The sequence below is a fragment of the Rhodnius prolixus genome, unplaced genomic scaffold, assembly GCF_049639745.1.
Source record: "Rhodnius prolixus isolate KJV_2025 unplaced genomic scaffold, Rpr scaffold_8, whole genome shotgun sequence".
Taxonomy (NCBI): domain Eukaryota; kingdom Metazoa; phylum Arthropoda; class Insecta; order Hemiptera; family Reduviidae; genus Rhodnius; species Rhodnius prolixus.
The window spans coordinates 15,769,902-15,791,676 of record NW_027411593.1 but is presented as its reverse complement, the minus strand read 5'-3'; the positions used below and the strand labels follow the sequence as shown (position 1 = coordinate 15,791,676).

Below are 21,775 nucleotides of genomic sequence, written 5' to 3'. Positions count from 1 at the left end.
AAATACAAAATAAGATTTTAATTTCAGATTTTTAATTAATAAGATTTTAATAAAATGTTCTTACAATTATACTTTCTGTTCGAGATATTTAATATTTCTTTCTTTAACGTAAATTGTAAAATACTTTCTTATATATGTAAAATGAACCTTCCATATGGTATTAAATTAAAACTTTTACACTATGCATTTGATACAGATATTTAAAATTTAACTTTAAATTTAGACAAAAAATTGCCTAAATAATAATTAAAATTTTTAGTTATTTGTTTTGTTTACATATATTGAAAAATTACCATGTTAGGCGACATTTCATTGTTCAAAACATATTGGAAAACTATGTACCATTGCAATTGTTGTATTACCAATAGTAAAGATGGTTGGTACAATGCAAGGGATTATTGTGAAAATTGCCAAAGAACTGGTAAGTCAATTTTGTAAGCTTTAATAGTTTTAATGGTGGACACAAGCCCAACCTAACATGATGTAAAAAAATTTAAGTAATCATCTATATTTAAGTCCTCTGTCTAGCAATTCAGTTGGAAGTCGATGCACATTCTTTATTAACGCAAAATAGAACTTGGGATCTCCCAATCACACATCCAAGCTTCACAACCCCTGTAGTAACACCCGCCCAATGTTGGAAAATGAGATGTATTTGAGGGTTTCTATGTAGTGTCCCGTAGGAGAATCTTACCCAAATATCACAGTCACGCAAAATAGTCAATAACGTGCAGAATAGAATGAAAGTGTATTACATGGAGTAGTTATGCTATGTCCATTTTTGAAGTTACATAGACTGAAAGATTTGTTATTATTGCTTATTATTTTCAGAATTCACTCACATATTCATTAGAAAAGCGCATATTATTCCAATAAAACTTGTCAAAATAAGAACATTGTTCGGAATAATAACGTAGTATTCATTACTATGTAGTAGTTATTACTAAGCAGTTTTAGGTATTTTTAAATGTGATTATATTATTGCTTATAATAATGAAAACAAAGTACACATTAATTTTCAGTGTTAGTTTTTCTGATATAGTAAATTTTTAAAAAAGGAGGACATAATGAATCTGATTATTTGTTTTAAACAACTTATTGTAATAGTTCTTTATCGGGAAAATAGGCTCCTGCAATCAAATCACTTAGTCGCGAAAGTCAACACTTCACTAGAATTCCCTTCTTCATTTTATTAAATAATTTTGATATTTAAAGATTATTTTATTCCAACTTTATCAAAATTAATTTTTAAGAGCTTTCTGGGTTAGGACTCAGGTCCTCATCAGCTTTAATAATTCATTTATTTTTTCCATATTTTGCGATTGATTTGAAGGCTGCTTTTACAATTAAAAATAAAGGCTATTTTGATATACATTCAGTTAAGTTTATTGGTTAAATGGTTTCTAAATAAATTTATAATTTGTAGAATTCTTTCTCATTTCATTAAACACTTCGTATCTTAGTTAAATTATCTTGGTGGTATATAAGTCCGGGTACTGATATTACGAACTGGTTGAACCAATAACATCTCTAACATTGGCTACTTTCACTAAGCTTACAAAGTTAAAACTAAAACAAAGATAGAACGAAGAATCACTGCTGTTATTATATGTATATTATTGGTTGTTGCATTGGTCTCAAATGTTAGATCGATATGTAGAAAAGGGTGAATATCAAGTGAAATCCGCTGCCCCCTTTTAGACTATTCAGCATTAGTGTTTTTTCAGATATTGAAAATGCTTTTTGCGGCCAAACAAAACTTTATAAAATTTTCAAAAATGTTAAGTAACTTTAAGAAGGTAAAATAGGTTTCAACGAAATTTTCAGTTTTATTGCAAAAGTGGCCTCCAACTAGGAGAAAATTGCCTTTTTTAGTTTTTAATTATTTTAAACATGTTCTAACACGAAATGTCTTCAAAAAATTGCAAAAAAAAAGTGATCTAACAGGAGAAAAAGGGAAGCATTGTAAAAAGGAACATTAACATATTGTCCTTTCTGCTATAGTTAATGATTAAACTTGCGGATTCAGCTAATACAAAGTAATGCTAGAAGCCCATTAATGTCGAAAACCACGCAGCCTGTATGTATATAAAATTCGAATGAGAGCTCAACAAATTGCTGAATTTGCAACATTAAAAAATATTTCGAGTGCATAATTATGACACTCTCTTCCAATGCAAAAGAAACATATATTTCACTTCTTTCCATTATGAAGACATGTTCTCCATGTTAATAAGATGAGTTATAGTAGAATATCAAGTACTCCATCCCACGTTGTAAATAGAATATATACTACTACAATAAATTCTATTCAGTAATTATGAATATTCGTAAATAGTTTTTATCTTAGGCTAAGAATAGGGATGCGACGAATATCTAGATGAAAGAGATTAGGCAGTTTAATGTTCAAATGCTTACAACTGAATGGTAAAGAGCGTATTCAAAACAAACAAAATCGTTGTTTGTACTTGTTAAAATAGCCTCTTCTGACTTTATTGTACTCTAATATAATGAGAGACGTATGAATATTAAAAAAAAAAAACAAGAGAAAGAATTAGATATAAGTATAAAAAGATTGGTAAGTGAAAGTTATATCATTTGATTTTAAATTTGTACTAATGGATGATACGCTGACAGAGTAAAAGTAAAAGGTACTAAAAAGGCAAAGATCATGGCTGAAGAAGTCCTCTTAAATCTAACAAATGATTGTAAATAATATTCCAACTTAAATTCTTAATATGTTTAAATACATATTAAAAGCAGCTGTGATACAAATATTGAAAAAGCGAAAAATATTTTGTTAAGCAAGTGTTGTTAAAATCAATTCTGGTACATTGTTAAGCATTTATTTACTAACTGTTAAACTATCATTTATCAGATTAAAAAAAAAAAATGATGGAAGGTAAATTATTTGAAATCATATTATTACTAATAAATAAAACTACGTTCTATGAATAATTTCTAGCTGCGGTTAATAACAAACAGGTGTGGATCAGCGGCTTAGTGTCCACATTTATTGTAATTATTTTTAAAGTGCTTTCAATAATCAAACTCTCAAGACAGATTTTCGTTGATTTGCGGGATGTAAACGGGTTACATTTTGATTTGGGTGGTCAGCTTATTTTATGATAATGCTTGGTATTTTGTTGAAGCAAACAAAAATATAAGTGTGACTATGTTAACTTGGTTAAAAAATACTATTTTCTCAACTGGTATTTTCCAAAATCCTGAGCAAATATAATTTTTCTTCATGTTTTTAACGTTCACTTTACAAATAAAACTTGGGAAACGGATTACTTTACCTAATCTGATTATTTCAAGTTTTTCGATCACGTCCTTTTCGAAATGAAATGTTTATTGGAAATTATGTGATTCGCTGAATAAGAATATATGATTTTAGTGGGAGGACTAAGTTATTTAAAAAAAAATTAAAAAATATTTTTAAAAAAACATAGATTTTGGGATTAGTACCATTTCGCCAACGCTGTAATAAGTATAATAAATGATTATATCTTCAATTAGGAGTTAAATATAAAGTAAACAGTTCCATTTTTTGTTTTTATCAATGACCAAGCAGTCTGATAGTATGTGGTGACATAGGCTTTATAAACGAAAGGCAAAAATTTCATTGCAAAAATCTGTTAATTCAATCACTAATGATGAATAAAAATTCGAAAAAGGCCAGGATGGCAAGAACAAATGTGATGGATGAAATCATTGATATAGTCCAATATTGATGATTCAATCATGTGTTTTATTTTGTGAGTTTGTGATTATTTGCACTACTTGTAAGAGGTTTTAAATAAAGAGTGATTTTTTACTTAGAATTAATTTAGTTTTTTCATATTTGAACTAAAACATTTTATCTAATATAATTAATTTTATTGCAGACGGTGAATTCAAATGCGAGAGCAATCCATCTTCCAGAGTTTTAACATCTTCGAAAAGAAGAAGGCGGAGAAATAGGTAATGTAGGAATGCGTGTTACAGTCGTAATAAATTGTTTATTTAATTTCCAGTGGATTCCCTTTGATAGTAAGTAAGTAAATGTTTGTTCAACTTTCAATGAATTTCTTGAATAACATAAGAATTAATCTTTGAAAGCTAAAAAAAAAAATGGATCTGTTTCTTTTTTTTCAAACTTTTTCACTTGCGTGTTACCACTTAAAGATTAGATAAATATCAAAATCATGTTGTTATGGTGTTCTTCCCCGCCACAGAGAAGTGTACATTAAATACATAAAGTTATTGAGGGTTCCCTCAAAGTTGTCGTGACAATTTCCTATCGTTTACTTTTGTCCCCCTACTATTTACACATAAATCTTTTTCGTGTACAAAATATTGATGTAACACTTCATCTTGTAGATTAGTTATTCTAAACTTGGATGGATATACTGTTTCGGGGATATTATCTTTCAATACGTTATAGAAACTTAAACAACTCACATCTCCGCTATTGTTCGAATTATTGAATTTTGAAAAGAAAAAAAAAACATGCCAAAGTATGCTGTTCCAGTTTTTGTCACTTTGGGTTTTTATTTTGATGCAAGACACAATGTTTACGATTTTTTTTTAATTTTAGGCCCGGCACAATTTGTACTATGAACTGTAGATATGAAATAGTTCGAGATGTGGCTGAATCCTTTGGCATGAAGGAAGCTTCAGACGGATGGAATGTTTACTGGACAGATATGTCAGTGAATCATGATCGATGCAAAGAGATGAAAAGATACCAGGTTAGTTTTATTTAATTTTTTTTTTACAATTAATGCAATAAGTACCTGGAGTTGAAACAATTGGCTTGAGGTAAGTTCCAGTGCATCCTTTCTGGGCAGGATATTAATCATCTTCTGAATGGAGTTTCTTGGCCAAAGACTTGTCAAATGCCTGAGAAAATTCTCAAGGAATGGTCAGGAAGGCTGATAATTAAAATGAGCCAGTTTTTCAGTTTTATTTACTTTTAACATTTATTAAAATACTATTTTTTTGTTTCAAGTTCTGATTTTATTATACTAAATGAATTTAGTTTTTTTTAAGTGGAATTTTTACTCATTGTTCTGTACAATTTGTGTACTCTCCATGTCTGCACTGTAAAAACTGAGCGTTTGCAATTATCTTCATGTTGAATAAATGGCGAACCATGGCCTGTAATTAGTAATACAATTTTTTCCTGTTCCATTTGATAATTCTAGTCAAAGGAAGGTGTAATGTGTGTGTTTATGAATGTTCCGAATCTTACTACTGTAATTAATATGTGGGTGGGTAACTTCACCGTGTAAACAAACCCGTGTTTCAAAAAATAAAATAAAACACTTTTTAGAAATAAATTTTGTCTTCCAATTTGATGTGACACAAGCGATCGAACTCCGATTTTTAATCGAAAACAATCAACCAGAGCATTTGAGTTAAGAAATCATATAGAAAGTTTTCAGTACAAAAACAGCTCAACCAAAACATCAGTCTATATGATTATGTTTTGCTAGTGACCTTAATATCTAAAAGTATGCAGTAATCTTACCATCCTTCGTGGATCAAGATAACTGAAATATTAATGGTAAAAAAACTTTAAATTTTGTTTTTATTATTATTATTATTAACCATTTATTATTATTATCAATAAATGTTAGAAAATAAAAGATTTTATGCATTACAGATTTCATATGTTGATATTATATATTCTTTTGTCTCTTGTTTTTTAAGAGAGTGAATCACTTTCCTGGAATGCTGGAAATATGTCGAAAAGATTTATTGGCCCGTAATTTGAACAGAATGTTGAAACTTTTCCCAAGTGATTATAACTTCTATCCAAGATCATGGTGTCTGCCAACGGAGTAAGTTTTTTCCATTCATTGTTTGGAAAAAATTAATAAATGTACAATTGGTCATTTGTAGTAAATTATTTTTTTACTATAAAAAGAAGTGTTGCAATTAATCATAGATTTTCAAAATTGAGTGGAATTTTATTGGGAATTTCTTATTAAGATTAAGAATAAGCTCTAGTAGGTCAATTCGTTGGGTAGCTAGATTTAAGGGAAGGCACAGTTTTGAATGTTCACTTTAGAAATTGGTAAAACTCTACTTGAATAGTGGTACAACATTAAGGAAGTCTCTATTATTTTTGTACGGGATATTCCATCCTACGTCCTTTATTACATCTATTGTGCCCCTAGCGTAGCCAGGTGAGATCCTGCTGCACTCTGAACAGATAAACAAAATCCATCCAGGTATTTTCGGAAAATTGAAGAAGAGATTTGGAAGCCGGCAGTTAGAAATAACTCCCTGGAGCCAACTTGCCCCTCTCGTACTTCATCTTTTCTAAATATTCTTAAGAGCTCCTCTAAGAGGAATCTAGGTGGGGTTTACTTCTTTCTTAGGACATACTCTGCCCAAATAGCTGGAAACCACCTAGGCCCTCTGGTGTAAGAGTAGAGCTGGCAATTTGGGATGACACACCTCTTCCTCTAAAATAGGGAATTGCCTCCTCTACTGGAATGCTTTTTGGGAAGATCAAATAACCTACCAATCCCAAGCTAGTAAAGTCTATTTACTCTGAATAGCGCCGATTGTCAGTGACTCCTTTTCTAGGCGTCACTTTTCAAGGTAAATGGATATTGGTAAACACAGTACTATTCAGTTTCCTATATCCATGTTCAGGAACATTTTGCTCTTCAGAATTATTGCTAAAGAAAATTTATTCATGAAAAATACAAATACATAAATACGAAAACATTAATTACTAGCTCAAATCTGCGCTGACTAGTGTCACGATTTGAACTTAAAAAGGAACTCTTTTAAGGTATTCTTATCATTTTAAATTAAGAAAATATATTTTTTCAAACTAATCATTTTGATATGATAAAAAAATATTATATTTTTAGGCTTAATGAAGTTTTAGAGTTCTGTAAAGTTTATAGGAATAAGCCGTTAATCGTAAAACCTGATATAGGTTGTCAAGGCAAAGGAATATTTATAACAAAAAATTTAAATGATATTAAAGATTTGGATAAAATGATTTGTCAAGTTTATATATCGAAGGTAAATTTTTATTCATTAAATTTACTTTAATACACTTTTTTTATATTTACAAGATAACATTATAGAAACTTAATGAAACGTACAATTTATTTTAATTTAAAAACAAATTCTGATTGTTTCATTATACAGTTATAAAACTGTAATCGTCATTATACAATCCTCTTCTTCAGAACCTGCAAACATACCATGCAAACAACAATTTGCCTCTCCCAAAATACTTACTGATTAATCCAGTTTTTACAAAACTAATGGTATCCCAGTAAGATTTGTTTTGGTTTTTAAAAGCGCTAGTTGACCCAGAAGGGAATGACCACGCACTTAAATTTACATTAGATTCACTTGCTGTATAATTATTTAACTATAGACGTAACAAATAACTAATTTCACTTTTCACAGCAATTGGTTTTTCTGTTTTTGGTTTTTAGAAATCGTTAAAACAGTACAAGGGCTTGCTAAGTAAGTCCCTATGCTTTAAAAAAAAAAATTACTACTCAGTCAATACAATATGGTGTCTGCTATTATTTTCATTTATTTAATTTTTTTATATCTTAATAATATCTTTTTATTCCAATAAAATACTCTTTATGCTGCATTCAATGGTATACTTTTCATAAGCTTGTTTGTTTCATTTCTAACAGCCTTTTTTAATTGATGGATATAAATTCGATTTGAGAGTGTACGTTCTTATAACCAGTTGCGATCCCCTGAGAATTTATGTCTACAATGAAGGATTAGTAAGGTAATACTTTTTTATTATTATTATAATGATTTATTGATTTTTTTTAATTGTAATTATTTAATGCTATTTCAAATTATTACAGATTCGCTACGAAAAGGTATAAAGAGCCGAATGGTAGCAATATCAGTAATATGTACATGCATCTTACTAATTATTCTGTGAATAAACATAGTCGTGCATATGTAAATGACGCAGAAGGTGGAAGTAAGAGGTTAGACAGTAGTTTTTGTCAATGAAACAATTTCTAAGTTATTAGGGAATGATCTCTTTGTCTACAAACGCCCACAAAGAAGGAATATTTATCAGTTCAATTGATTTAAAGTTCATTGATTTTTTTAATTGATTTTTCGACCTAAAGTTTTCTGCTATGATCTTCCTTTGAGTTCTTATTTTTTTCCTCCCAAGTTTCTGTGATTATCTTTGTAAAAACTTGACAAAAGTTTCAAACAGTGATGTTCCTGGGTCTTAATTTTTAAATCTTATCTTGTTCTTGGAAAAAGGATTCATCATCGAATCAATCTAACAATAAATTCGAATTACAAGAGAATCTTTAATAAATAAATAAAATCTTTTGGGAATTATAAGTAGAGAAAAGCCTTCCCTCAGAAACGTTTCCAGGTCCTTTCTCAGTATGCAAATCTGGTGAAATTGTTAGGTTATTAATTATTTTATCCATTTCGCCGGAGATTTTATAATGGCTATGTGGGCTGCAACTATCTCTGCACCCTACCTATTTTACAAGAATTTTCCTAGATTTGTATGCTGAGGATTAACTAGGTCAGTGACATTTATGTGTAAGAAAAATAATCTAGATTTTTAATCGTAAAACTATTTAAACTATTTATAAGTAGGCTGATTATGAGATTATCTATAAAAAGATATCACATTCTTTATGAATGCAGGAGAATTTCCACAATCAATCATTGGCTGATGGATAGATTTTATAATACCGAAAGATTGTGGAAAGCTGTAGACGATGTTATAATAAAAACCATAATAGTAGCTCTGCCCAGTTTGAATCATTCCTATCATGCTTGTTTTCCAAACCATGATTCTCTGCAAGCATGTTTTGAATTACTTGGATTTGATTTTATATTAGACAATAAATTAAATCCATTTTTATTAGAGGTAAAGTAATTTGAATTTATATAATTTCTATTACACGTTTAGAGATATTAATAATTTTACAGTCATAATTTTTTGGATTTCTAAACTTTATAGGTGAATCATTCTCCAAGTTTTCACACAGAAACTGATATTGATTTGGAAATTAAAGAAGCATTATTGAAAGACACGTTTAACCTTCTCAATTTATCAAGCAATGACAAACAAAAGATTCTTAGTGAAGATAGAAAACGTATTAGAAATAGATTATTAGGGCCTGTAGATAAGAAGCCTTTTGCAGATAAATGTGAAGAAAAGTTCGTATAAACATTTTTTTTTTTTAAATGTTAACGTTTAAAACAACATTTTAACCAGCATAATTTATTTTAATAGAATAAAATTGCAAGAGAAATCGATGAAAGCGCTAGTCGAATGGGAGAGTTCCCATCTTGGTAATTTCCGACAAGCATATCCATCTGAAAATGACAGAAAGTATGAAGCATTTTTCAATGTAAACAGTTCACTTTATTGTGATACTCATGCATCGAGGGCTCGAGAAATTGTGACAAAGAAGGACAAAGACGAGTTACAAGTAATTTGTACTTTCTACATTTTCTTTTATCTTTACTTCAGACTGGTATGACTGATTAAATATTTAATAATATAGATTTTAAATTATGATTTATATGAATTGAGGATATGTATTTTCAACAACCCATTCAGGAGTACATCTTACAACATTTAAACGTACTCATTTGATGCGAAATTAATTTATCATAAGTCACAGACAGCAGTAGCTGTAAGCTCTTAGTGTAAAAGACATTTCCAGTTGAAGTAAAATGTCATTAGCCAACAAAGTCTTAATTATTATTTTTTATTGAAAAATAAAATATTAATTAATTTATTTTAGACAAAACAAGACTCTAAAACACAAACAAAAATATCAAAATTGAAGGATTCAAACAAACTTTCTTGTTCAAAGGTATTCAGTTTTTTAAATTAATAAATACAAATTTAAAAATAAAATCTTTTGTGTGAAAAAATTCTTGAATAAAAACAACTTTCTGATTGTTGAAATCAAATTCACAGATTCTCCACAACACCTTCATTTCACAATAAAATGTTTAAAAAATAAATAAATAAATGATAATAAAAAGTGAAATTAAGACGTTGGAGATCTGTTTTAGATAAAATTCGGAAAAAGTTCATTTAATTTTGGGAAAAAATTTGAAGGAAAAGTGGTAAAAATCGAGATATAATGGTTAGTACGCGAGTTTATAGCAAAATATAAAATGCTGCAAATTTACAGGTACAGTTTAAAATTTTAACAAATATCATCGAGAACGAATTTTTTAAACATTAAAATAAAAATTTCATTGTCTTTAAGAAACGTTTTGAGGTCCTGGGTTAAGCAGATTTATAGGAGATTTAATGCTGTTTCGTTTGAAATAAGCAGATTTGTTGTAGGATAAAGGACAAAAAAGTTACGGCCATTTTTATAGTGGAAAACGCGAATATCGACGGAAAAGTTAAAATTGCAAATATCTTGGACACTATTGAGAATCGGGCCAGAGTGAATAGAATATTTTTTGTTGCATTTGAGCTGCTAAATCACCTCCCGAAGTTTCGACCTCTCCTCCGCGTACACCCTGTATATGATGTTGACAGTCTCAAACATCTGGGAATAAGTTAATTTCTTCTTTCTCACCAGCATTCAATTATGTCTTGCTACTTTCCAATTCGTGAGAGAAGCTTGGGGCGAAGCTGGTATTGACACGAACTTGTTCTTAATTAATGTGTTATGATTTCTGTTACTCTTAGGGAAAAAGGTTACTTTCAGAACTTTTACTTAATGTTTTAATAAATTTTCAGAACGACCTTTCCGGATATTCATCCTACGATCCTGTTGTTATCAATGAAGTCGAAGAAGAAGAGAGATTAGCCGATATGAAAAAACGAGAACAACTTATATATAATCACGGGGTATTAGAAAAGGTATTCACATATGATTATAAAAATTTGAAAAAAAAATCCGTGATACCATTTCTGTAGGGCTTTTGTAGGGTTTCTTGCTTGTGGAAACTTGATGCAATAATTGGCGAGAAATTAGGAAAAAAGTTGAAACGATAGAAGCTTCATAAATTTATTGTTTTTAAAAAATATTACTTTTAGATATATTACACAAAGGAACAGTGTAAAATAATATTTGATCAGTAGGTTGGGTAGATCCCTCAATTGTACATAACATTAGTTGTGTGGAAAAGATTTAGCCATAAATAGTCAAAGAAAGTAATTTAATGATCTTGTGAGCAATTAGTAAAGTGAGGCAAAGCCTTTGTCTATGTAAATGTTAAATGATTTAGGAATTTGGATTCTAGAACTATTTCTAGCCAGTTGATTAAAAAATGATGGAATTTAGTCATGTTTATTTTGAAAATGTGTTAGATTTTTGTTAAATGTATTTCTTTAACTCACACAAATTTCTAATAAACTTTATTTTATGTAATGCATTACTTGTTCCATTTTTAGAGAAACACATTTCTTATATGATTCGATTCTTATTCATTTATTTGTCGAAAAAAATTTACGTTTAAAGACCTATCGTGGCAGTTATTAGCTAATAATTTAAAAAAGTTGGATTATTACTGTCTTTAGCTTAGATTTCATAGCAGTTGAACTTTGAAATATGTCTCTTTTAGACAAAGAATTGCTTATTTAATAATTAATATGACTAAATATTTGGTTATTAATTCTTTAAACCTGATAAGCTTGTAGTTAGTCTAATTTATGAGAATTGAAAGAAGTTTTTACTAATCAACTGCCTAGACAAAACTTCTCCTTTGTTTTGAATGTCTTTATTTAAAGTTTAAAGGGATGAGTGGAACCCAGGAGGCCCAGGTTCTTGTAGCGCCTTCAAGGGTGGGTAGGTAGTATATTGGATGTTTTTGCCTAATAAAGTATAATAATAATAGGAAATTATCATCCTGAGTCCAATTATTGGTTTATAATTTAGTAAAATTTAAGGGTAACTACAGATTTAGATTTTGTTTGCAATGCTTCTATTTATTGTTAATGCACTAATTTGGTACTTTGACTTAATTTTCTTAATTGCGCTTTGTTTCTTACTTCCATTCGGTACTTTTCTTCTCAAACTATTTATCAATGATTTTCTTTCTATTTTCAAAATGATGCCTTTTCTCCAATATCGTATTTGAAGATTTATCCCTTTATAAGATCCATTAATGATGCAGACTTGCTTCAGCATTTCTGAATTTGTCTTACCGAAGTAAAGCTTACTAAACGCATCTTAATGTTCTATTTATATTAGCTTGGAAGCTAATAGAAACAAAGGATGAGCTAGAATGAGATATTCTTCAAAGTTCACGTAAAGAATTAAAAAATTATTTACTATATTTTCATTGATACAAATATTGATAAGAGTGTTTGTTAATTTATACTGCAATAATTATTTATTACATTTTTTCTCATTTATATTTATATAATTATTTTTATGACTCTCGGCATCTTTTATATCTTTAATTTTATCACTTGAAATAATAAATATTAAATAATTCTCTTAAGGGATTTTCATTGCAAAATTGAATGTTTAATTTTTTTAAGAACAAAAATTTATCACCAATATTCGCAAATTCAAAGCACAAAAAATGTATTAATTATATCTTTATATTAATTTTGTATTTTTGTACCTTCCTACTGTCAGTTTCAGTAGAGCTGTGGAGGTAATTCACTCTTAAGTTAGTAGGAAATTTCTTCGGCTGTATGAAAAAAGAAAGTGTGGCCTGGGTGTCTTCATGGACGTAGCATTCGACAGGGACTGGTACCCAGGATTTCTGTATAAACTCAAATATTTCCTTTACTTATTCCGTTTCATCTTCTCCTAAAATCCTGTCAAATCGACCGCTGCTTCAGAGTGTGAGTTGCGGAGGCGTGCTCTCCAAACAATCTGCGTTGGCTGGCATCAAGGCACAGTGCTGGGAACCTATCCTTTACACGGTCTACACCGTGGACAACCCTACGCCATCACCAAACTCTAAACATAATATCCACCCTGAGTGTGAATACTGTGCAAGAACACCTTGAGCTCATTCGAGGTTGGTGTCAAAAATGGACCATTAAATTAATCATTGCTAACTATGTACAAGTAATTTTCACTTTTTGACTTCTCATATGCCAGCAAGTACACTCATCGATAACACTAACACTCTAAACAAGTACAGTACATAGGAATCTAGAAAGACAGTCGTCTTAACATAGTAATCTCTCAGAAGACTAAAAAGGCAGGAACTAAATAGACGCACCATTGACGATTCTTAGAATCTTAAGCATCCCAGACGATTACGACAATCTCTTACTATACAAAACTTACTTTGGCATAATATGGACCTATGGAACAAAATTGTGGGGCTCCGCCAGACTCTGCCATAATCCAATCCTTACAATCCCAAGCCTGCCACAGAATCGTAAACAGTTCTTATTAAGTCTCTCAACTTGTGTTTTGTTTACTGCAATTTGCTGATTTAAATAAACTGTACAGCTGCAAATAAAAAAAAAAAAAAAAAAAAGGTGGTAGATTTGGCAAATTCCTATCAGATTAGCCACTTTAAAGTAAAGCAATCATTAATTTTTTTCATGAGTCAAAAGAAACAAAGGAACTAGTCAATTATTCCAAACCAATGGAAATGCTTTGCAAACCATAAAATAATCCTATGGTTCTGAGTGAATACCATCGTTTGCTGGGTCTACCAAGGTTTTGCTTTCTGTGATGTAGTAAATTTATCATGAAGTTAATTTGATTTAGTTGTCTACGTACATATACTTGCAAGAAACGATTTATTTAAATAATATATTTCAAATTAATATTTTCCAATGTGCATAGAAATTTAAATAAAATTAAATTTGACTGTATCTGCAGTTTGGCTCTAGTTTTACTTTTCTTATTTTTATTTATTTTTTTTTATTGTTGTTTTTTTAAAATGATTGTATATCATTTTATTATTAATTCTTTAATTGCCAAAGAAATCTCGTTCTTAGTTTCAATCAAAATTCAAACTCACAAACAGATGGCTAAGCAACAATTATTGATTCAGAAAGAATTAAGATGGAAGAGAAAAAGAAAATATAAAGAGAATCAGAAAATCCTGGTGCTCGAAGGAAAACTCACATACGACAATCTTCTCAGCAGGCAGATAGCTCCGATAACCTATTAAATCTAGGTTAATGAAGCAGATTGGATAATTGCTGTAGAAGTGATAACAAGATCTATTTGGAAAAACTTACTTTTAGGTTGAGTACTACGGTTTAATTTAACTTATAGTAAATAGCGATCAGCTTTATTCTGACAAATTTGTGTTAATTGCAGCAGCAACTTGCAGAGCAAAATTACTGATGTATTATCAGTATATTGATTACAATCAAAATCTTGATTATATGAATCTTTTTTTTTTTTTTTAAATAACTATTTTCAAAGAAACTATTATAGAAAGGGTTTTTGCCATTTCACGGTTCAAAACTATTTTCTATTTTGTGATCGCAATAGTCGCAGCCATAGCTTAACTTAAAGCTTTTGAAATCATGGAGCACACAAAAGTAGGCAATTTTAGAATATTGAATCTAGAGATTAGATGGTAATAAATCCACAGGGATCTGCTAAAATATTAAGACATTATTTTTTTTTAATAGTATTTGATATAATTTGTTAGTTGGTGGTACCCACATGACTATTTCAACCTCTTTAAAGTTTAATTTCTGCAGCCCTGAGTTTACTCTCCTAATGTTTGGCTCCTCCCGAAGCTCCAATAAATCAGAAAGCTAATGCTCACAAGATCTCTTTTTGGAGTTCACTAACCCTGAGTTTTCCTGAGTTATGCACTGTTCTTTTTTTAGACGTTTACTTTTATTGCAGCACGAAGAAAATTATTGAAAACATAGAACCAAAACAAACCAGGCTTATGTAACCATCATTCTTACTATGTGATGATCTTTGATATAAGACTGTTCGTGCTGGAACCACTCCACCATACAACTCTCTTTAAACTTACAACCCAAAATAATGGAAGTTTGGATTAGACATAGGCGTATTAATGATTCATAGCCGTACATCCACAATCTTTTCGTTTTATGATTTGTTTTTTATATAATAAGAATTACTTTTCGACTCATAATTTGAGAAGTGCAATTTAATGTACGCAGATGCCAACTGATTAGAAAATATTAATCATTATTTGAGAACTTACAGGGAGAACATTCATTTTGATTTAGTTAATAATTTTATTTGAGAAATGCTTAAAGGTTACATTATGGGATAACATAAGATTGAGTGCGTCATTCCTACTACTGTTACTTGTGCCACAACTTTTTATTTTTTAGGTAAACATCTTCAAATTAAATTGTCAGTAGATGGCGTTACGCAGTTTCTTGTTTATAAAATTTTTGCTTTAAAGTAACAATAGAATTAGTTGTAATTTTTGAAACATAAATAATAATTAGAACATTTATAATTTGTAGGACACAATCGGGAAAATGTACAAAACGATACAAAGGGAATTTAAGTCATTAGGACAGGATGATTTTGGTCATATAAAATTATCCGCTTTACTTTCTAAATACTATTATACTAGTTGACATTTTGTGTTCTCTTAAGTGAAGATAATGGAAAGCCTTAATTGAGTAAAAACGAACGAAGCGTACCCTAAAGTGAAATGGTTTATTTTATTTATAGAACTTTTGTAAATAGAAAAATATATATTAATTACTGTGAAGCGATCTTTGTACGATTATATTAAACAAATAATAATAATTTGTTATTTATTTCAATGAAGACATTTTAAATAAAAGCATAATTAGATTTAATTTATTCAAGAGAAAAATTTTCATTTAATTAGTAAATGAAATGCTATATATTAATTTTAGATTCGTCTCTGATCTCTCTTGCACATAAAACATTAAATTTTAATGAATGAATATACATAAATTATTCAAATTGCTTGAACTCACTATCAATTATAAAATAACTGACAAAACCTGAGAAAGCAAATACAAAATTTACTATCAACGGAATGTACAATTTTTAAATCCCTTTTATTTCATGATTATTTTGTTTTTCTTGATATTTGGCAGAGAGGGTTTCACCAATTATTTAAGTATCGCATTTTTTTTTTCAACTGTTAATTTAACTATATATATTTTCAGATTTATAATGGCTTCAAATCAGCTGGACGGCTTCAACTTGAAGATGAAATTCGTTATGGCCGTCATAATAATTGGTATCATTCTAATACAAATGATCTGGAGCTAAATGGGATTAGTGCTAAAAAAAAGTTACAACGCATATATAGACTACTTTCTCAAGTAAATATGATCTATATATATTTGGTGTAGTTCTCGCTTTGGCGGTACATATGCTAATTTGGCACGATGCAAAAAATAAAGCAGGGCACCTGCGCTAGAATGATACGAAAAATAGTGAAGCGTTATTTGTAAGTGGGAGATTCCCGCAGTTCGAATCCCGAGTGTAGCTACTTTTAAAAAACTCATGAATTTTTTTTCTAAATTAGCTGCCTTATTTCCAGCCAGATGTAAGAGCTCAATTACCAGCTAATGTTCTCTGAGTAATCTGGATTGCATCTACTATTTATTAATCTGAATTATATTTGGTAATTTATGAGAGAAATTTATAATAGAGTACTTCTGCTGGTAGTTGGACTTTTGCCACATCACATGAAAATGAAGGCATTTCTACTTTATTTTACACCTTATTTTTGCATTCCTAACATTAGCCAGATCTTCATTTCTCTATTTTGAGGATTAATTGGATTTTTTTTAAAAAATGCTTTTAAAGGCATTACCTTATTGTTCCTAATTCAGAACCGAATAAGTTCCCTTAAAAACCTAATTAATTATAATCTATCTCTTACTACATTCCTGTTGGCCAGGATTAAGTCCCGGAGACATGTTTTATTTTTAACTAGAATGCATAGCTGAGTAAACGTTTTCCTTATTTTAATATCATCCATTCCCTTCATGTAAGTCTTCAATCAATGGAACTTATTAGAAGATATAAAAATATAACAGAGTTAAAATACAAAGTGTTTTTAATTAAAAATCTTAACTATTTCCAGAGAGGGCTTTTTCTTTCCAGTCAAGAAATACCTCTTACAAATACACTAATTCGGATGTCCAGTAATAATAACGAGGTTATTATTTTTAAAAAAAATATGTTTTTAAATTAATTATTAATAAGAAATAGACTTTTTAGAAACTTATTTCAAAATTATCTTAATTTGTTTTAAGACAAAGCTTCCGAAGATGATTACCTTAACAAGAAACACCCCTGAGAGTTCACCAGACAGTAAGTTTTTTTTAAATACTAGAGAGTGATTACTGTCTTCAGTTTTATTTATTTTTAAAAATAAAATATTTCATTAAATTAATCCCTAAAGTATTTTAAATTTAAAATAGAAAAAAATAAATCTATTAACATTTTCTAAATAATTAGAAATGAAGGCCTATTAGTGCTCCCATCTGGCGGTAGAATTTTCAATTATTTTTGTACAAGTATTCCAGAAAAATGAATTTTATTGAGAGTTTTTAATAATCATGCGCACTAGGCTCAATAATATTTCAATGAGAATGAAAATTAATTATTTTAATCTTTAATAGTGAATAAAGTTCAATTATGAAATGTTTCAATTTCTGTTATTTAGCCTCATTATCTTCAGTAAGTTTGTCAAGCAGTGATGACAAAGAAAATTTGAATTCAAATATTAAACCCATCAATATTGATATCAACCCAACACCAGTTGAAAATGCAAAAATAGTCAAACAAATCAATGCAAACGAAGAAAAACCAATAGTTAAGGAGAATGAAGTCATAATCAATGGTATTTGTTTCCATATGTTATCACTTTCCTCGCTAAAATTGCATTTTTTCTTGATTCCTGACAGGGTTCAGATATTCAAACGATTTTAGAGGTTTTGATTGGTGTATCTGATTTGTATAAAGAATTTGAACATACTTATGAAGCTTCTGTTTCGCTCTTGACTGTTACTGCAGCTCAAATGCAACAGAATTTTTATAAGTGAAAGTCAAATTCTCTAAGCCAAATGAATCAATTATGGTGAGAATCCATATATGGATTTGGTTAAAAAACCAAGTAGCAGATTCTTCTAACAACACCATGGATATTATCCAAGTTCCTACCAATTTATTAAAAAAGAAGGAGCATGTAAATGATTACTTAAGTTTGTTAAGTACTTTGAAACTTTGGAGGTTTAAAATCGATTCACTTAATATATTAATTCATCTTTGACCTATGCTCTTCACTTCAATCTGACACTCTAGTGGTCCAAGCACTTCGGTCTAGCCAACTTCCTGAGTGAGGAAGAACTCTTTTGGTCCTCATTTGCTATTGGTTTGTTTTCATTCTTACAACTTGATTGGCCGCTTTAACTTGTTCAACCAATAACTAATGAGGATCCTCGCCGAAACCTTCAATCTTTACAAGGCCTATAAATCAACCTGTAAGATATTCTATTCTAAAGGGACAAGGTTTTCTCCAATTTTTTAAAATATAATTTCTCTGATCTGTATCAATACTCAACTGTAAAAGTGAGTGAAATGCTTCTAAAGCTAAAGTGTCTTTGGGCAATCAATACATGTTTGCCTTGGGAATGATTATGCGAATTTGTATGATCAAATTTTTCAAAAACACAATCATAAACAAACTGAAGAAAAGGATAGCTAAGTGGTAAGCACGCTTGGATTCTCACACAGAGATCTTGGGTTCAAACCCAGCTGCTGGACCTTAGACTTTCTCTTCCCAGAGTGGCTTTTAACAACTCATTGTCTGTAACAAGAAAACACTGTGCATGAATTGAAAAAAAGCTCTGGGCGCCAATAACCACAGATGTTGATGCGCCTTAAGTTAAACAAAAAAATAAGGGTAACATTTACTCGCTAGATTTTTCCATAGACTGGTGACATTGATTATTAGACCAATTCTCCTTGAAGCTTTTTCTATTTTCCGAATTACAATCGTGAAAAATGAACTTCTATGACAACTTAATCAATTAAAAACATTTCCAAATACAACATTAAGAGAAGTCCAGCAGGATACCCAGGGCAAAAGAAATTCTGTTTATTTTGTTATGTACACTGACTATAATTTAAGGGAATAGAAATGAAACTCTTCATTAATTGCACGACTTAGAAGATTTTATCCTTGGTCAATTTAACCTTCGTCAATGTTTCTTGTTTCTTGTATTTTTAGAACATAAAGTATTAGAGATACTTCACACTCATATTAATACAAATTATACCCAAGATCTCCGCGTGAGAATATTAATATAAAATGTATTATCTTTAATAGTCCACTGCAATCATTCAACAATAAGATATCAGAGGATCTTAGTTTAAACCTCCTTCTACTAGCCATTGAACTTTTAGCGCAAAACAATTTTTTTTTAATTTTAATTTTTGTCTAATTTACAGGATTAAAGTTAACATTCTTTGACAGAATTCTAAGGGGAATATTACAATGTAGTATAATTTGTTTCAGGCACGAAGATCACTTGCAATGAAACATTTTTAAATGACGAACCCTGGATACTTATAAGTTCTAAAAGTGAGTATGACATTCCGTTATTGTAATTATTTTTGTTATTGTAATTAAAACTTATGTTTTAATAATGTTATACTAAGTAAAAATCAATTCTAGTGTAAAATCTGCTTTCAAAAACTGTTTCGAAATTGATTTATTTATAGCGTAGAAATATTTCTATTAAACTGTCATATCCTATAATTCACAGTTCTATCATTTACAATGCAAAGTATATTTAAACGCTAAAACGAGTTTATAGAATTATGTGATGTATTCTTAAAGTTTTTAATCTTTAAAAATTCAAATAGTCTTTTCGCATTTCTTCCGTTGAAAAATTGAACCTTCCAAAAGCTCCAGAACAAAATAGAAAAAAACCATTTACCACGAGATAACTAAAAATGATAAATAATAAATTTCTAGTGTTACTAGAAAGCTTTTCGGCTTTTATTTATTTATTTATTTTTTGCCAACAGCATCCGGAATACTTTCACTCAATGATTTTAATTTTTTTTACTTTCGCTTTAACAAAAGTAGAATCAATCATTCGAATACTTTAAACGTTAAAAGTGAAACTACACATACTAAATTAAGCGAGCTTTTATTTTTACCTGGAGCAAGTTGTGAAATTGAAATTTCTTAAAATAATAGTTATTTTCTAAGTTAGAAGAACTTGAAGTTTTGCTCGCATGTATTTTTTTTGAAAGGTCAATTATTGAGGAAAAAATGGGCTACTAAAGTGTGTGGACAATACCTGTACTTTATGGGTCTTATCTTTTGGTATTTGAAGCACGAAAATTTGGGCCTAATCTTCGTTTTCCCTTAAAACGATGTGCTTGTTTTCTTGTTCCATATTTTTTTTTTCTTTTCTTACTTTTGCTACTCAGCACTTTCATCAAAACTGGCCCTGAAAGTTGTTCATTAATTCTAAACTTATCCACGTATGTACCTTTAATAATTTATTGACAAAACTAAGCTTAGTTTCATCATTCATAAAATGTCTGATACGCCAAACCACATTTTGGTTTTAATGATTTTAACAATTCACTAACATCTAAAATATAGAATAAATAACACTTTCTGATTGTCAAATTTTTTATTTAATGAAATTCATAAATTTAATATGCTTAAATAAATAATTATGTTAAGTCACTATTTCATTTTCTTATGACTCAATTTTAAGGTTATTCTTTAGTTATTATTATGATTTTTTAAAATTTTTATTGCAGATTATAACTTGACTGTTGAAAATGTGGTTTAGTCCGATTTCATCCGTCGAAGCATGCATGTTTATTGTATCCCTGATTGTTTTCGGATGTTCATCTGACATCACCAAGAATGGATGAAAATCCGATATAAATGGTTGATGTGTGAATACTCGAAACCGGTTAGGGATACAGAAAAATAATCATTAAACGTAGGATCAAATTAATAGACTAACTCTCAATATTTTTTTGACCTATCATTTCTTCAATTTTTTTTTTGTAAATATACTTGCCGAATTTTATCGACTGAATAAATATAAAAACTGAATTAGTTGAGGCCTTCAATATCTCTTACAAATATTGCCCATTGATGGACAACTTACAAATCTTGTTGTGCAATGCTACGCGCCAGTGGTCGTCCAATGATGTCTGTAGTTAATTTCCTGAAAAACTTTGTGAATTTTCTCAAGCACACTAATATTATATTTATTCTTTTGTCTTGTTTAGAAGGACCTCAATAGGACAAGCTATGATGAGTTTTGAAAAATTAAAACAAAATTTTAGAAAAGTGAATTAGGAATGAAGTTTAAGAATGATGGACACGAGGCTCAATTGAGGATTATTTTCATCACATAACTGAAGCATCAAAATAATTGTAATTTATGATTTATTGATTACACATTCTGATTGATTATAAGCAAAGAAAGAAACCTAAAGCTTTTTTCTTCTTTTTTTTGAGGTGTATTGTTTGTTTGTAAATTTTTGCATAATTGAAGCGTGGTATTTATCTTAGTTGAACAACGAAGAAATGTCAAGTTTCCAAAACGTATAATATATATTTTTTTCGGGTTACAAAATGTCATTTACAATTTGTTTTGTCTAATAAAGTGTTGAGTTTTCATTATTTTAGAAAAATATTACATGTTCATTCATAAATTTAGTGAATACTGTAATATTTAACCAAAATCTTCGGGAAAAGAATAGATATTTTCATAAGAATGGTCTATATTTAATGATTCTTCGCCTCTCTAGTCTTAGTCTAGGTGTACATTGAGTCACTTATGATTTGCCATAAT

General features: G+C 29.5%; 1 protein-coding gene across 8 annotated transcripts; it reads left to right on the top strand.

Annotated features, from left to right (window-relative positions):
* The first annotated feature begins 164 nt into the window (after positions 1-164).
* LOC141450930 (tubulin polyglutamylase ttll6-like) lies at positions 165-21,612 on the top strand. Of its 8 annotated transcripts, XR_012456439.1 has the most exons (19): positions 165-421; positions 3,891-3,966; positions 4,583-4,736; positions 5,701-5,831; positions 6,879-7,035; positions 7,674-7,774; positions 7,857-7,985; positions 8,677-8,902; positions 8,996-9,195; positions 9,272-9,470; positions 9,789-9,860; positions 10,751-10,873; positions 16,088-16,246; positions 17,017-17,091; positions 17,189-17,246; positions 17,602-17,778; positions 19,456-19,521; positions 21,207-21,354; positions 21,439-21,612. XR_012456439.1 is itself a non-coding variant. In XM_074121855.1 (18 exons), the coding sequence occupies exons 1-18, from the start codon at positions 295-297 to the stop codon at positions 21,218-21,220; spliced, it is 2,244 nt and encodes a 747-aa protein (XP_073977956.1). In that variant the 5' UTR covers positions 165-294; the 3' UTR covers positions 21,221-21,612. The 8 variants fall into 8 exon arrangements, 4 of the variants coding, with proteins under 4 accessions (XP_073977956.1, XP_073977960.1, XP_073977958.1 ...); XM_074121855.1 differs by having other exon boundaries at positions 21,207-21,612; XM_074121857.1 differs by lacking the exon at positions 165-421 and adding an exon at positions 2,744-2,902 and having other exon boundaries at positions 21,207-21,612.
* Positions 21,613-21,775: the final 163 nt, after the last annotated feature.

Excerpts from the sequence above, each read along its gene's own strand:
- LOC141450930 (XM_074121855.1), top strand. The coding sequence starts at position 295 with ATGTTAGGCGACATTTCATTGTTCAAAACATATTGGAAAACTATGTAC. Across the intron at positions 7,986-8,676 it reads GCAGAAGGTGGAAGTAAGAG|GAGAATTTCCACAATCAATC; the intron begins GTTAGACAGTAG and ends TTATGAATGCAG. Across the intron at positions 9,861-10,750 it reads ACAAACTTTCTTGTTCAAAG|AACGACCTTTCCGGATATTC; the intron begins GTATTCAGTTTT and ends ATAAATTTTCAG.